Source organism: Macaca fascicularis, chromosome 12 (assembly GCF_037993035.2).
Source record: "Macaca fascicularis isolate 582-1 chromosome 12, T2T-MFA8v1.1".
Lineage (NCBI taxonomy): Eukaryota > Metazoa > Chordata > Mammalia > Primates > Cercopithecidae > Macaca > Macaca fascicularis.
The window spans coordinates 17409916-17424486 of NC_088386.1; the positions used below are offsets into that span (position 1 = coordinate 17409916).

At 36.3% G+C, this 14571-nt stretch overlaps 1 protein-coding gene across 1 annotated transcript in view; it reads right to left on the bottom strand.

Annotated features, from left to right (window-relative positions):
- DPP10 (dipeptidyl peptidase like 10) overlaps nucleotides 1–2105 on the bottom strand; it is a 1411130-nt gene extending 1409025 nt beyond the window's left edge. Inside the window, exon 1 of the mRNA XM_005572966.5 lies at nucleotides 1887–2105. Coding sequence (XP_005573023.3) covers nucleotides 1887–1946 — 60 coding nt within the window. The 5' untranslated portion in view covers nucleotides 1947–2105. The remainder of the gene's footprint in view (nucleotides 1–1886) is intronic.
- Between the last annotated feature and the right edge of the window lie 12466 nt (nucleotides 2106–14571).

Here is a 14571-nt window from a genome sequence, read left to right on the forward strand (position 1 = left end):
TAAGTGGTGGGTTGTCCAATTTTTATGATGCTTTTCATTTCAATTCAACGGCTGCAGTTAGAAGGAAAAACCAGCATCTGCAAGATCAGCAAGATGATGTAAAACCCCTACACTAGAAGCATTTCTTTTTTTTTCTGTTCCACAGTTTGTTTGTGGGCAGTCAATGCCAGCGCAATAATAAAGGAAGTGATTTGAAGTCTCAGAAAGTAGTAGTCATTTGTGCTTACTCAATAAAGAAAAGGGAAAATAAATGCTTGATTCCTGTGACCTCAAACTCTTAAACAGAAAGCCACTGGTTATGTTATGGCATTCTAGACATACTCAGCAGTAAGCAGCCAGTTTGTAACTCTATCCTACTTTAGACTTCAACATATACTTCCCACTAGAGCTTATATATCCCAATGTAGAGTGTCATGTATTTACTATTTTGACTTTGTTCAGTGGCGATATGCTTAGACAATTGATGTATGTGGGAAAACTGATACACAGAGGAAAACTTATATCCAAAAGCTCAACATTTTTTATTTCTAAACTTAAATACAGCACAGAAAATCTAACGCCGAAAAAGATTCTCATATCTTTGTTATTAGATATGGTATAAATTATCTGAATATGAGTTCTGCATGATTTCAGTTAACTCCCTATGTTTATGTGTGATGGGAATCTAAGTATGCATCATTTAATATACCCTGGAAACCCCATTGCTTTTAAAAGTCACTGCTAATAAATAGAGGAACATGTTTAGTTTATGGTTTATCTATCACTGAAACACTCTGGCAAAGGGTAGGTAAATTCATGAAGAAAAGACATTGTTGAAAATTATATTCCTTTTGTAATTGCAGTCTATGCAATATTATTAAAGGCCTGAGACATAAACAAAATATGATGTAAATCATAAAAAGTCGGGCTTATCAAATTCTGGAATAGTAGCAAAAGGTATGCACTTGTATGTTAATGAGAGATTGCAGTAATTAAAGATGCCTTGTCAGGATATCACGTTTCTTTTTGTTTTTGTTTTTTTGTTTTTTTCATAAAAGAGTTTCAGACAAATCCATCACTTTCCCTCAAGATGCAAAATATCCACACAGATAATAATACAATTCAAGTAAATGGCAAAATAGAGTGAACTTTGATTGGAAGCCTGGTCACTTATAAACCTTCTTGGAAGTAAAAGCATCCCAAATGAAAACAAAGAGATTGGTATAAGCATGACTTGAAACTAAAACAGAAGAGTGAAATTGTGAGTTTGTTCTTTGCCTTTAACCATGTGCTGTCAGAAAAGCCTCAAATTTTAAACAACACCTGCATTAAAGAGTGTCTCCAATCATCTCACTGGTTTTGAGTTACATGGTGATATAAATAAGGACATGTGATTTTATACTCTCTCTCTAGTCTTTCATCCTCTCTCACCATAATCACTTTAGTATAAACACCAGTTCAATGCTCACAATAAAGGATGAGCTTTTTTTAAAAAAAGGATAAGAGATCCAAAATTCATATGACAATGAAATTCTGTTTTCAGACTTGTAGTCAATTTGATGCTATTTATTTCTAGCAGTTTGCAAATTCTTCACCAGTTCTATCAAGAAAATTGGCATGGACTGGAAACTCTTCTAAACACTCACTAAACTTTCATCTGGAAATATACCACTGATAGATTCTCAGTAAAAAGAAGTCATCAGGATGAAAGAAGTGTTCAGTGGAAACTATTCTTTCCAGTCTACATACACATGCAGAGCCAAATGCTTTATTGTGATTCAACCTTCAATTCAAACTCAAATCAATAGGTATGTCCACTATCAGTACCCCATCAATGCCCATGTGTTAGGTAGATGAATGAAGACACATGTGCAGAAGCAGAGGGAAGAAACAAAACTAGATCCTACCTTGATTGTTTTTGAGGGTTGACACTTGATGTGATGGGACACGCTGGCAGTTTGGTTCATGTTTCAGGACCCTGGACAGTACACAATCCCAGGCGGAGTTCCAGAATGAACTAGAGATCAAGTCTCCTCTATTGGACTTCAGTAGGGGCTGCTGCTGCTGCTGCTGCTGCTGCTGCTGCTGCTGCTGCTACTGCTGTTGCTTCTGCTGCTTCTGTTTCTGCTGCTTCCTCACTCCGGAGGCTGAAACGCTGTCAGATTGGAGGAATCTGTATCTCACTTAGCCCTAAATAAAGCATTTACTTGGTTCATCAGTCTCAAAGCTCTTGGCAATATGGAATAGAAAGCCAAAAACGGTTTAAATTCACTTGCAGTGTACCTTTTCAGTATGGAGATGTGACAGCTCCACAGTACAGCCAATGATCCTGGCTCTCATTCCCTTTTCAAAGGGACAAAAACTAGAAAACATACAGAGATCAATTGCAGTCCTGCAGTTTAAAGGGGCACTCTCAACTCCTCTGTCTCTCCAGATTATACTTTTTCTACTGCAAAATATTCCTCTCTCTCTCCCTCTCCCCACTCCAAACCCAGGTTTTTGTTTTTTGTTTTTTTTTTTTTTTAATCATAACATCCCCATTCTGTTACTAAATTTTATTCCTTCCTGGGTACTTCTTGCAACCAAAACACAAGTAAATGCTGTAGGGGGTGAAAAAAAACCTGTTGGCAGTTTCAGAATTTAGGGGTTTTATATCTGTAGGTTGAAGGACTGATATTTCTTATGGACATTTTTAAAATTTAGCCATAACAGCCAGACAAGAGACTATCCTTTCTGTATGGTGGGAGAAAGCTTAAGGTATATTTTTAAAGTCTTCAAATACAATACTTGTTGTAGTTTTTGGATACTGCACCAAAGCAAGACAATGGTTTTTTTTAACCTTTATTTTTGACCATTGCTTTCCTTGAAGCCACATTTTTTGACTGCCTGGGACAAACTGGTAGTTAGGTCATGCCAGTCCAACTCCCCAACGGTCACCTCTCTGTCCCTAATGTCATTGTAAGCAAAAAAATTATAAATATTTGTAAATTAAATTTTCTGAGTCACCTGTCCCCACTGTCACATCAACATTGACTAGAGGAATATATATCCTGGTCGGAAATAAGATCCAGCAGTCTTAAGTAAATGCAGAACGTTCTTTTCCAACTTTTGTTGTGAAGTATTTGATGTTGAAAACCAGCACTATTTATTCATCAGAAATGTATCCTACTAATGAAATGCTAGGTTTATAAGATTGAAGTAATGAACTACATTCAGGAGGCTTTATGAACAGTCTAAAAATATTACAGATAACTTTAATATGAAATAAATTAATGAGTTTGGTAAAATAAATTTATACATAATTGTAAAAATATATTTTCTCTTGTAAAACAGAAAAGGGATCTAAACATTCTGGCAAAATAGTCTATACATGTTTGAGGATGGCTGAGTTTCAGAAGGTTATAGTTGTAAGCAGCATAGTGGAGGTAAGGATGTGACAGAAGCAAGATCAGACTGTCTGGAGCCACAAAGGTTAATGGCAAGAGTATTGGAGAAATCAGGAGAATCGTGGGAAAAGAGATGGAGCCAATAAGAACCAGGCAAAAGGCTGCGTCCAAGAATCCGGTGTGCCAGTATCAAGGCATCACACTGAGCACAACCAGAGGCAGCCGTAGGGCCAAAAAATCCTGTGATTTGAAGTTTAAAATTCTAAATCATAAATGTGGCTGGAATTTGTCTCTTCTCTTGTATTTGGTTGAATAGCATTGCTTTAAATAATTCATAAATCACAAAAAAATTTTATTAAAAATGTTTAAACATTTTGTATTCAACAATAATGAAAACAACATAGAAAATTTGCAACGTGCAGCTAAATCAATTTTTAGAGGAAAATTTATATAAATAAGTATCGAGATAAAAAAATGCAGAAAGGCATAAAATTAATAATTAATAAGCTAAATATTCATCTCAAAGAGTTAGAAAAAGAATGGTAAAATAAACTCAAATAAATTATGGGGGAAAAACAATAAAGAGAAGGGAAGAAAGTAATGAAGTAAAAAACGCACAAAATATTCAATGAAAAAACCCATGAACATTTCAACAGGTAGTTTACTGTTTGATAATCTCTGAATAAATGAATATTCTACACGAGCAGAATTGGCTTAATTCCTTTCTTAGACAGCACTTTATACTAGGTATCTAAGAAACTTCCAAATTAAATTATCTGGGGAGTCCACAGGGCGAGAGTGAGGAAGGGTGGAAGAGAAGAACAGTCCAAGAGTTCAGAGTATCCCATCCCCATCAAAGAACTGTACAGGATGGAAGGAGCCACTAGTACTTCAAGGAACCCTCACCAGGCACATTGATAGAGACAGCATTTATATGCCTACCACAAAAAGGTTATGAGTTGCTGGATTTCTACAACTATAGTCACATGAGAGTTCACCCCTTTTCTACAATTTTTCAAAAAGGTTCTACCCCCATCTGGATGGCAGCAGGATCCAAGAAAGATATTGACACTACTATTTATAGGTAGGTAACTAGAATCCACCTAAAATCTTTTCCCAAACTTGCATTTTGAAAATAGACAAAAATCACAGTAAGAGAAAAGAGTTCCTTGTATACACCATATGCTCCCTTTCCAGGCTCCACATTATATCAAACTCCAAGTTCCAAAGAAAAATCAAGTGTTCAGAGCAAAACATATGACCCAAATCTCATTTTGGATCTTATTTTCCCTTTCTGTTATATTATCATTTCATGAATCAAGGAAATGAAAACCATAGTAATTTTTAAACATTTCTATTTAAAACATGTATAAATTTTTCATTATTTTGTAAAATCTGCTGTGTCTTAATGTAGCCAATTGGAATGTACAACTAGAAGAAAATAGAGACCAAAAAATTTAGACAAATGCTAGAGAATTACAAATACCGCTTAATAAGGATAATTCATATACATTTCTTCTAATTGGGATATATTGGGCTCAATATGTTTAGAATGAAAACAGCTGCAAAATTGCATCACAGTTTGTCACATGGAAGGATTTTTTTTTAAGGTTTAGATCTACTGAAGAAACACTATACAGTAAATCATACTGAACTAGAAAATTTAGACAATTTAGTCCAAAGGACCAGTTTCAAATTTAATCAACACTTATGATAACCATATAAAAATATGCTGTTGTCAAACAGTTTGAGAAAAGTTAGGAGTGAGTCCCTTCCACCTTTCCCACAAAAAAAAAAAAAATTAAGATGGCTAATATTTCAGAAAATACAACCCACAATCTTCCTTGACTAGCTATCGTTTGATCTGGGAAATAGAAATTTAGGATGGAGTTAATGAAAATATCCCATCAGAAAAAAAAAAAAAAAAAAAAGTCAAAGTGTCAGATGGATTCTACTACCAATTTCAGTCTCTTTGTTTCAAGTCCCATCTGCCCAAGCCCTAACTAGCTGGTCACAGTGATGACCTACAGATTGCAAAGTTAGGCAAACCCAGGCCTCTAGTCAGTAAGAATGGTATCTGAAAGGATATTGGGCTGTTTCCCTGATTTTTTGGAATCTACTGTAGAAAATTCATATCCCTACACGACCACTGAGAGGTCACCTCCTCATCTTAACACCCACCATCTGTGTTCTGATCTTTTCATGACCTGTCCACTGAGTCATTTGCATTTCCTACTAGAACTGGAATATGGTTTCAAATTGTTGGCTTTTTTGACTTGACCCTTACTTAACTCCTGCCTGTCACCTCTTTCTTCGCGACTGACCCCTGTTTCTAACATCTTTGCTTCAGATTGTTCCTGGGATTCACCCAAGTGGATGTCTCTGGCCTAATTCTGGCTTCACAGTCTTCAAGAATTGATCTTTTCTGCAAAACACTTGCACAGTTAGGATAGGCAAAGTTATGGTTCAATAACAAGTAACCTCCAAGGTTGGGTGCAGTGGCCTATGCTGATAATCCCAGCATTTTGAGAGGCTGAGGCAAGAGAGTCACTTGAGGCCAGGAGTTTGAGACTAGCCTGGGCAACATGGCAAACCCCATCTCTATGAAAAACATACAAAAATTAGCCCGGCATGGTGGTAACACACCTGTAATCCCAGCTATTCGGAAGACCGAGGCATGAGAGTTGCTTGAACCCCAGAGGCGGAGGTTGCAGTGAGCTGAGATTGTGCCACGGCACTACAGCCTGAGTGACAGAGTGAGACTCTATCTCAAAAAATAAAAATAAATAAATAAATGTATAAGTAATCTCTCAGTCCCAGTGGTTTAAAATAACGAAGGTTTCTTTCTCATTATACTGTATGCCAATACCAGGTTGGCATGGGAGGAAGAGCATGTGAGGCTCCTTCAATCTTAGGGAATCCAGGCTGATAAAGGCCCCATCTTAATACAAGCTTTCACAATCAACAAGGCAGAGGGAAGGAAACATGAAAAATCATGCTCTTATTTAACGGTTTATGCCCAGCAAAGACACAAAACACTTCTACTTACATTCCATTGGCCAAAGCCACTCTCATGGCTACACTCAAGTTTAGGTAACAAGGAAGTGACTTGCAGCATGTGCCCAAATAGCAGTAAAATCAGAACAGCATTCTGAGTAACCCTAATGATAGCCATAACCCTACTGCTGCTCATTTTTCATATGCAGAGATATTTGCCCATCTCTGCCATCCAGCCTCAAGATGCCAGCATGCTTATATTTCATGGTCCGTAGACTGTGACAAGTTCATTTCAAAGCTATTGCAGATAAATATAAGACAGAACTTCTTTATTCTATGTGTCTTATTATCAATAGGGCTTTCATAGTATCTTTTCCTGAGTTCTTTAGGAGTAGATGCAGACCTATAATAACCCTTGCATATGGGGAAATACCTGAGTTGAATGTGAGCAACATGAGGATTTCCCCTGCTGGGCACATATAGCTCTTCAAAGGCCAGGGCCATCGGTAGGAGGCAGAGCAGGCAGGTCTGACTACATACAGAATGCATACTTTTAACTATTCTGCTATACAAATAAAAAAAGTTATTTTATCCCACTGACCATTGTAACTGTACTAATACAACAAAAAGTAAAACTCACATTTTTTTGTTCTTTCAGTAGTAATCACTTCAAGGACTTTCCAAAAGAAAACAAAACAAAAACAAAAACAAAAACAAACCACACACACAAATGCAGTATTATGAATTCTCCAGTAGCCATAAAATGTAAGTTTGATGAGAAAAAGAACACAAATGTCTAAACTCACTTTTACATTAGATGATCGACTACTGGATTATTCACTGTCTGAAAGCCACCTCTCTAGACCTATGTCCCATAATATTCCAACCAAACACACAAACACACACAAAGTGGGAAGTGCTTGCTCTACATTTTAAGTTTCTCTTCCAAATTAATTAATGAAGTAGTTTATTGTATTCTCTCATGAGGTATTGCCTAAAACCACATAGAATGTGAGAGCAGGGATTAGAATTGACAAATAAGTGAAGTTATTGACTAGCCTATGCCAGTCCAGCTTGAGAGCTGGCTGCCATTCCCATATCCAATAAGAACGGACCCACACTCATTGACAAGTGTGAATTGCCTCTCTTTGCATCTCCTGTTATTGGATTTGGCTTCCTGATTTTTCTACTACTCATCTCTTGTTTCATCTCTTGATCATCACCACAAACTTTTCAGACTGTCCTCTTAGCTGATCCTGGACTACAATTTGCTCTTACCCTGGAGATTGCCTGCTTCCAAGTATACTGGGTATACAGTCTGTATGATGTAGACCAACCTCAGGGGGAACGCCTGTCACAGATCCAGTTGACTGACATTCCTGACAGGTTCCGCTCCCCGCTGCTTGTTAACCAGAACCAAACACAAACATCTCAAAAAGTATAAGTTGCCCCAAATGGAGTTCCACATCCATAAAAAACAAAACATTATCTCTGCTACTGTCATTGTCTTACACATTTTTAATGGTGACATTTATGTTTTCTGGAATAATTCTCTTTTGCAAAAACTTCCAGCTGAAAATGTGATCCAAATCCTAAATTTATAAAACACTAAAATAGATAGCCATGATTTCCTCCTAAGGGATTTTTGGAGCTTTCCTCACACTCAGTTCTCCAGTTGCAAATAACTCAGCAAACAAGACCCCCAAAAGTGCCTTAGAAATGTTCAGTTCTAGATACAGATGCTTTCACGAACACACAGAAATAAACACTGGAGGTAACTCTTTATGTAAGCATAACAATCTCTGCTTCACAATCCCTGACAAATGCCTTCAATAAATTTTCTCTATGGCCAAAGTCATAAATCACTGTGAAGACAGAATGCACACATAAAATCCATTGCACTATAGTTCCCCAGACATCAGGGACAGACTACTTCATCTAGTTCAGCTATTAGTGACAGTAGTCCCCCAAGCCAACCTATACTATTCAAAAGTTCCAAGATCTGCCTATCAGGAATTATGACTATTGCTCCCTGATTGCCCATTTCTCCTGTTTTCATTTCTTCCTGTTCTGAGTGTTGTCTCAACATTTATGACCTGAAAAGGAGTTCACATGTAAGGTAGATAATTGATGAGCCCAATAAAACAATCATTATAATTGTGAGGGAACTTTGGCAGTCATTCAGTCCTGGATTCTACTATGCATCCCACATCTCCAAAGCAGTGGAATGCAGAGCCAGTGTTTGCCAGGGCTCAGTTCCCTTCCTTTCCCTGTGGTAAACAGTCTTCAACTGCAGATAGCGCCCAACTCAGAGGCTGACTGCTACCTTTGCAGCATTAAGGAGGTGCCATGGCAGGTGTGGTTTATAACTTCAGCATTTTGTATATTATATAAGAGAACGAAGTGCTGGTTTGGACATTTTGTTCTATCTCACAAAATTATGGTCATAAGACAAGTCTTCTGGAATAAAAATTCAAGGAGCAGGCTTAAAACAAATTAAATGTTTGTAGTCTTTGGAAAAGGCAAGTAAAGTACCCAAATTCAAAAGATCTCTTCCAGCCTCTTCATTGCCTCATTCAAAGAGGGCTTTAAAATCAAAGCTAAAAGAATTGACTTCAAACTCCTGGAAAACAAAATAAGGTTAGGAAAGTGCTCATTGTATTCCCTTCCTGCCATTCCCAATTACTACATATTATTCAATGTCGATCTAAATGTTGCTTCTTTCCTCAAATTTTCTTCCTGATTTTTCCACATTTTATCTTTGCCTCTTTTATGGTACTAATCACACTCTGATTTTAGTAACTTAGTTCTGTATTGTTCTTATGTGTATTAACTTGTCCATAAGTTCTCTGAGGGATAAGATTATGGTTCAAAATTCCTTATATAACGTGAAACACCTTAGCACGTGCATACAGAACAAACTGCAGGTTATATTACTTAATTCATTAATTAAACCTAAAATCTATTCATTGAGTTTAGCAGTAACTAGGTCACCTTTAGCCTTGCTAAGAGCAGTTTTGTAGAATGGTAAAAGAGATATTAGATTTCAATGGATCAAAGGCTAAATAAAAGGCAAAAAATGGCACATGGAACATGGAATATAAACCACTGTTAAGAAACTTAGCTGTGAAGAGGCAAATTTATGCTTGGGAAAGGTAATAACTCCGTATAAATAAAAGTTATGATACTACAAAATCACAAATTCTATAGAAAATGCTATTTTTTCCTCTAAAAATATTACTAAATTTTTCTGTATTCTTCTCCTAAACAAATCTTTCAGATATGAGTCAGCGTGGGAATGAAACAGCAGATGTGCTACCGAGCTGATTAGAAAATTTAAGCAAAATACATACTGTCTGGAGTAACAGCAACAAGAGGGGAACGACACCAAAAAGCTGCATTTTATTCTGAATTTTGCAAAAATTATACTTAAGGAAAATAGTCTTCTCACGTTTATGATATAAAAGGTTATTGTATTTAGGTGGCACGTTAGCTCAACATTAGTATTTTTTAATTTTGAGCTCCTAAATTTTAGAATTAGAATATTCTAAAAATGTTTTCTCACTAAAGAATATTGATTGAAATACTGCTAGAACTCAAAAAGTTTCCAGCTCTTAGCACCAGAGTTAAAGCATTCATTTGTTGATTGAGAGAAAAATGTGCATGCCTACTATGTTTTAAGAAACATCTTAGGCATTAGCAGTACAAAAGTGAGCAATAATGATGTTTTTCTTCATTGAGCTCTCATTCAAGTATGGGGGAGATGAGGTCAAATGATGGTGCCATGTATGAAGCAACCATCTCTGAGGGTACGTGGTCAAAGACACTTCAGAAAGGACATGAAGCATGTGCTGGGTCATCAAGAGTGAGACATGGGAGTTTATGAGGTAGAAAAGTGGAAATAGGAATAAGGTGGAAATAATAATGCAGTAATTTTCAGAAGAAATCTGAGGAGATGGGGTTCAGATTTCTGGTGGTAAGATCAGTCTTTATGAGGAAGAAACTTTTTATTTCCTCTGAGACTGGAAATAAGGAAGTTCATGTGAGGTCAGCTGCAAGCTGCAGATCTGTCTAGATATCAAGGTGAGAGCTAGAAGTACATGAACAGATTCCATATTAAGTAAGAGTTCGCGTAATTTTCTGAGAACGAATGAGACATGGTGTTGGGCTAGAGGAGAGTAGTGGAAAATTAAAATTGTTCCTGAGAAGAATTGAGCACAAATAAACCAAAGAGAAATGAAAAGATTTTCTATAGAAATAAGGATCTAGCTAAAGAACATCACAGAAGGAGTTAAGTAATTGTTTGGGAAGAGTATAAAGCCCATTTGGTAGAGAACCAGCGCCCTGCATCTCCATGGTTAAAGACCACCAAAGTTTCAAGTTCTTGTCCTGCTCTTGCTAGTGACCTGAAATGTCCAACACTTAGGTGCCTAAGTCATTTTAGTTCTCCTTTTAAATGTAAGAAGGGTCAAAACCAGGAAAAGATAGCCAATTGGATATATGCATCTAATTTTGCAGTATCTAAAAATACCTAATAGATAAGTACATTTTTTTTTGGAAGATATAAACTTATAAGGATGGAAAGAAAAAGAGACGATTTAAGAGCAACAAATTTTTGGAAGACTGAAAGATGAGTTTTGAATAATTAAGCAGACTTAATTAAATAATTAATCAGTCCAAGCTTAAGCTGGTACTGTAGAAAATTGAGAAACAACCATATTTGCACTGCAAAATCAGCAAAAGGCCAGGAAGTTACAGTACCAGATATCTCCGGAACTGAGAGCGAAGAGTAAATTAGATGAAGAGAAAGATGATAATTGGTTTAACATTATTTGAGGAAAAAAATAGATCCCTAGAACCCCTCCCCACTCTGTGCCCATAGACAACTGCCCATCCTCCACTCTGGCAAAATTCTGGAGACTTCTCAGATTTCTGGAAGGTTCAATTCTGGAGACTCTAAATAGAGGGTATCAGCATAAAAGGACTCCACACTCATCTGAAAACCTAGACAGTCTTTTAAGAACAGTGAGATGACGTGGTCAAGGGAATATGAAATGCTGACCAACCTACCCCTTTCCTATTTTTTATTTCCAAAACTCTGGTAGGCAGACCTGTATTTTTAATACAAAAGATTGGAAGAGTCTGCTCCAAGGAAAAGCCTAAAGACATTGACATCAAAGAACTCTAACAACTCACCCTGATCACCCTGCCAAGAAGACCAAAGTCTGCAAACCCTATTCATGTGCTCAGAGGTTTCAATTACATTTTATGTTTCTATTCTCAATAATTAGCAGAAAACAAAGGGTTATGAGACACGGATAAATTATAAATCTTTAATATAGAGACCAGGTCAAATAAATAGAAAAAAGTTCTTGGAGGAAGCAAGGACTATGAAGCGAGAAAAAAATGAAAGAAACTATTATTAAGAGTAGTAACAGTGGGTATTATAGCCATGAAACAAGAGTAGAATGCTGTTTTAAAAAATAAAAGAGAATTCAAATAAAACACTAGTAATTAAAAATGTGATATCAGAATTTTTTAAATCAGTATAATGTAAAGTTGAGGAAACCCATATAAAAAGAGCATCTTTAAAGAGATGGAAAAGATAAGAAAATTAGAAGACTTGTTTGTAGTGGTCTGATACCTAAACATTAGTACTAGAAAGTAAGGGAAACAAAGAACAGGAGGGAAGAAATCATCAACCAAATAATGACTTAAATTTTCTAGAAATGGAAGGGCCAAAGTTTTTATATTGAAAGTACCCACTGAATGTCCAACACAAAAAGTAGAACTAGACCCTGAATGAGGAACATCATTCTGACATTTTAGAGCACTGAGGCCAAAGATGCTAAGAACTTTCATGGAGGAAAAATAAAACTGTTATGTATGAACAGTAAGAAATCAGAGGAGTCATGGGTTTCTCAATAGAAATTCTGGAAATGAGTAGACTGGGTGGAACAACACACTAAGGGAAAATGATTTCTAATAGAATTCTGTAACTAGCGAAACTATCAATCAAATAAGAAGACAGAATAAAGTTAACTTCAGACATGCAAATCACAAAATATTTACCTCCCACATAGCCTTTCTCATAATGCCTCTGTAGATGTACTTGTCAAAAGCCTGTTCTTGCTGAAACAATGCATAAAACACTTCTACTACTAATCAAAGTACAATGGTTGAGAAATTAAGCTGTAAGTTGATGAGCTGCTTTTCAACGAAATGACACTTTTATGTGAAAGAACAATTGACAGACACAGTGTGATTATTCAGACTTGAATATTTGACTGATACATTCTCTAAAATGAACAAAGTGAGCCTAACACTTTAAGGAAAACAATTGACAATAGCTGTGGCCAATGTTAAAATTGGAACTTTCAAGCCAAAATTAGAATTTGGGAAACTTGTAACTGTCATGGGAGCTTAACTTCTTTCCAATACTTAGACTCTTCTGATGAGACGTATGGTTATATTAACTATATTAACAAATAGGATTTCTCAATGTTGTATGATGAAAATTGTTGACATTTGTAAGATCTAAATTTGTAGGTAAGTCATCATTTTCCAAATGACCAATGGATCACATTAAAGAAACATGCATGGGTAAAAGAGTACAAAATAGATAAATAAACTTTTCCCAGTAAAAAGTTAATAGATATGGTTTCAGATCTTATATTGCCACTATCCTTTAAGAAACTGCCTTTAACAGAGTTGTGGTGTGCTACCAAAGAAAAAGAACCACAGTTATCTAAAAAGGCCGTAAAATATTTCTGCCTTTTCCAACTATAATTCTGCATAAGGTCAATTTTCTTCATGGACTTCAGTGAAAATAACAAGCTGCAAAAGATTGAATGCAGAAATAGTTATGAAAATCCATCTGTTTTTCTTTCAAAGCAGACATTGAAGAGATGTATTTTGTTTTGGAAATAAGTCACTTTTCGTAAAAATGTTACTTATATTAAAACTCAATGAGCATATTATTGTGATATTTACATTAATTAATAAACACTTTTTCTAAATGTTAGTGTTAATTTTTAATACAATCAACATTAATAGACATGAACCATATAAATAAAAGCTCTTGGATTTCCTCAATCTTTTATTTGTTTTTTTAAGGATATGAGTCCCTGAGACCAAAACGTCTGAGAACCACTGGTTTAGGGAAAAGAAGAAATTTAGTATAAGGGCCATTCATTTTTTAAAAATCATTTATTTAAAAAAGTGTTAAGGTGCATAACCAACTACTAGTACATTCCTCATTTATTAATTAGGACAATGAAATTCAGAAATGGGAAGGTAATTACCCAAGGTGACACCAGCAGTTAGTCACAAAGCTAGTTCAAACATTCATGGCTCTTTCCTCTCACCCCAAGTCTTTTTCTTCTGTATTATGCTGGCTTCTCAACCTCCATTTTCTAATCTGCGTATCTTTTTATGAACGGATAATCCGTATGCACATATGTGGGGTGTGTCCATGTGTATAGAATTGTACTAGAGGCAGCAATCTTGTCCTTCCAGCTTTCCTAACTCCTTCTCAGAAAATTTGTTCCAACAGCCTCTATTAAGAAATAAACAGACCCAGCCAGGCGTGGTGGCTCACGCCTGTAATCCCAGCACTTTGGGGGGTTGAGGTGGGTGGATCATGAGGTCAGGAGATCGAGACCATTCTGGCTAACACGGTGAAACCCCATCTCTACTAAAAATACAAAAACAAATATTAGCCAGGCGTGATGGCAGACCCCTGTAACTGGGAGGCAGAGCTTACAGTGAGCCAAGATCATGCCACTGCACTCCAGCCTGGGCAACAGAGCGAGACTCCAGGTCAAAGAAAAGAAAGAAAGAAAGAGAGAGAGAGAGAGAGAAGGAAAGAAAGAAAGAAAGAAAGAAAGAAAGAAAGAAAGAAAGAAAGAAAGAAGGAAGGAAGGAAGGAAGGAAGGAAGGAAGGAAGGAAGGAAGGAAGGAAGGAAGGAAGGAAGGAAGGAAGGAAAGAAGGAAAGAAGGAAAGAAGGAAAGAAGGAAGGAAGGAAGGAAGGAAAGAAAGAAAGGGAGAGAACGAACGAAAGAAAGAAAGGAGAGAGAGAGAGAGAAAGAAAAAGGAAGAAAGAAAAGAAAGAAAGAAAGAAAGAAAGAAAGAAAGAAAGAAAGAAAGAAAGAAAGAAAGGGAGAAAAGAAGGAAGGAAGGAAGGAAAAGAAAGAAAGAAAGAAGAAA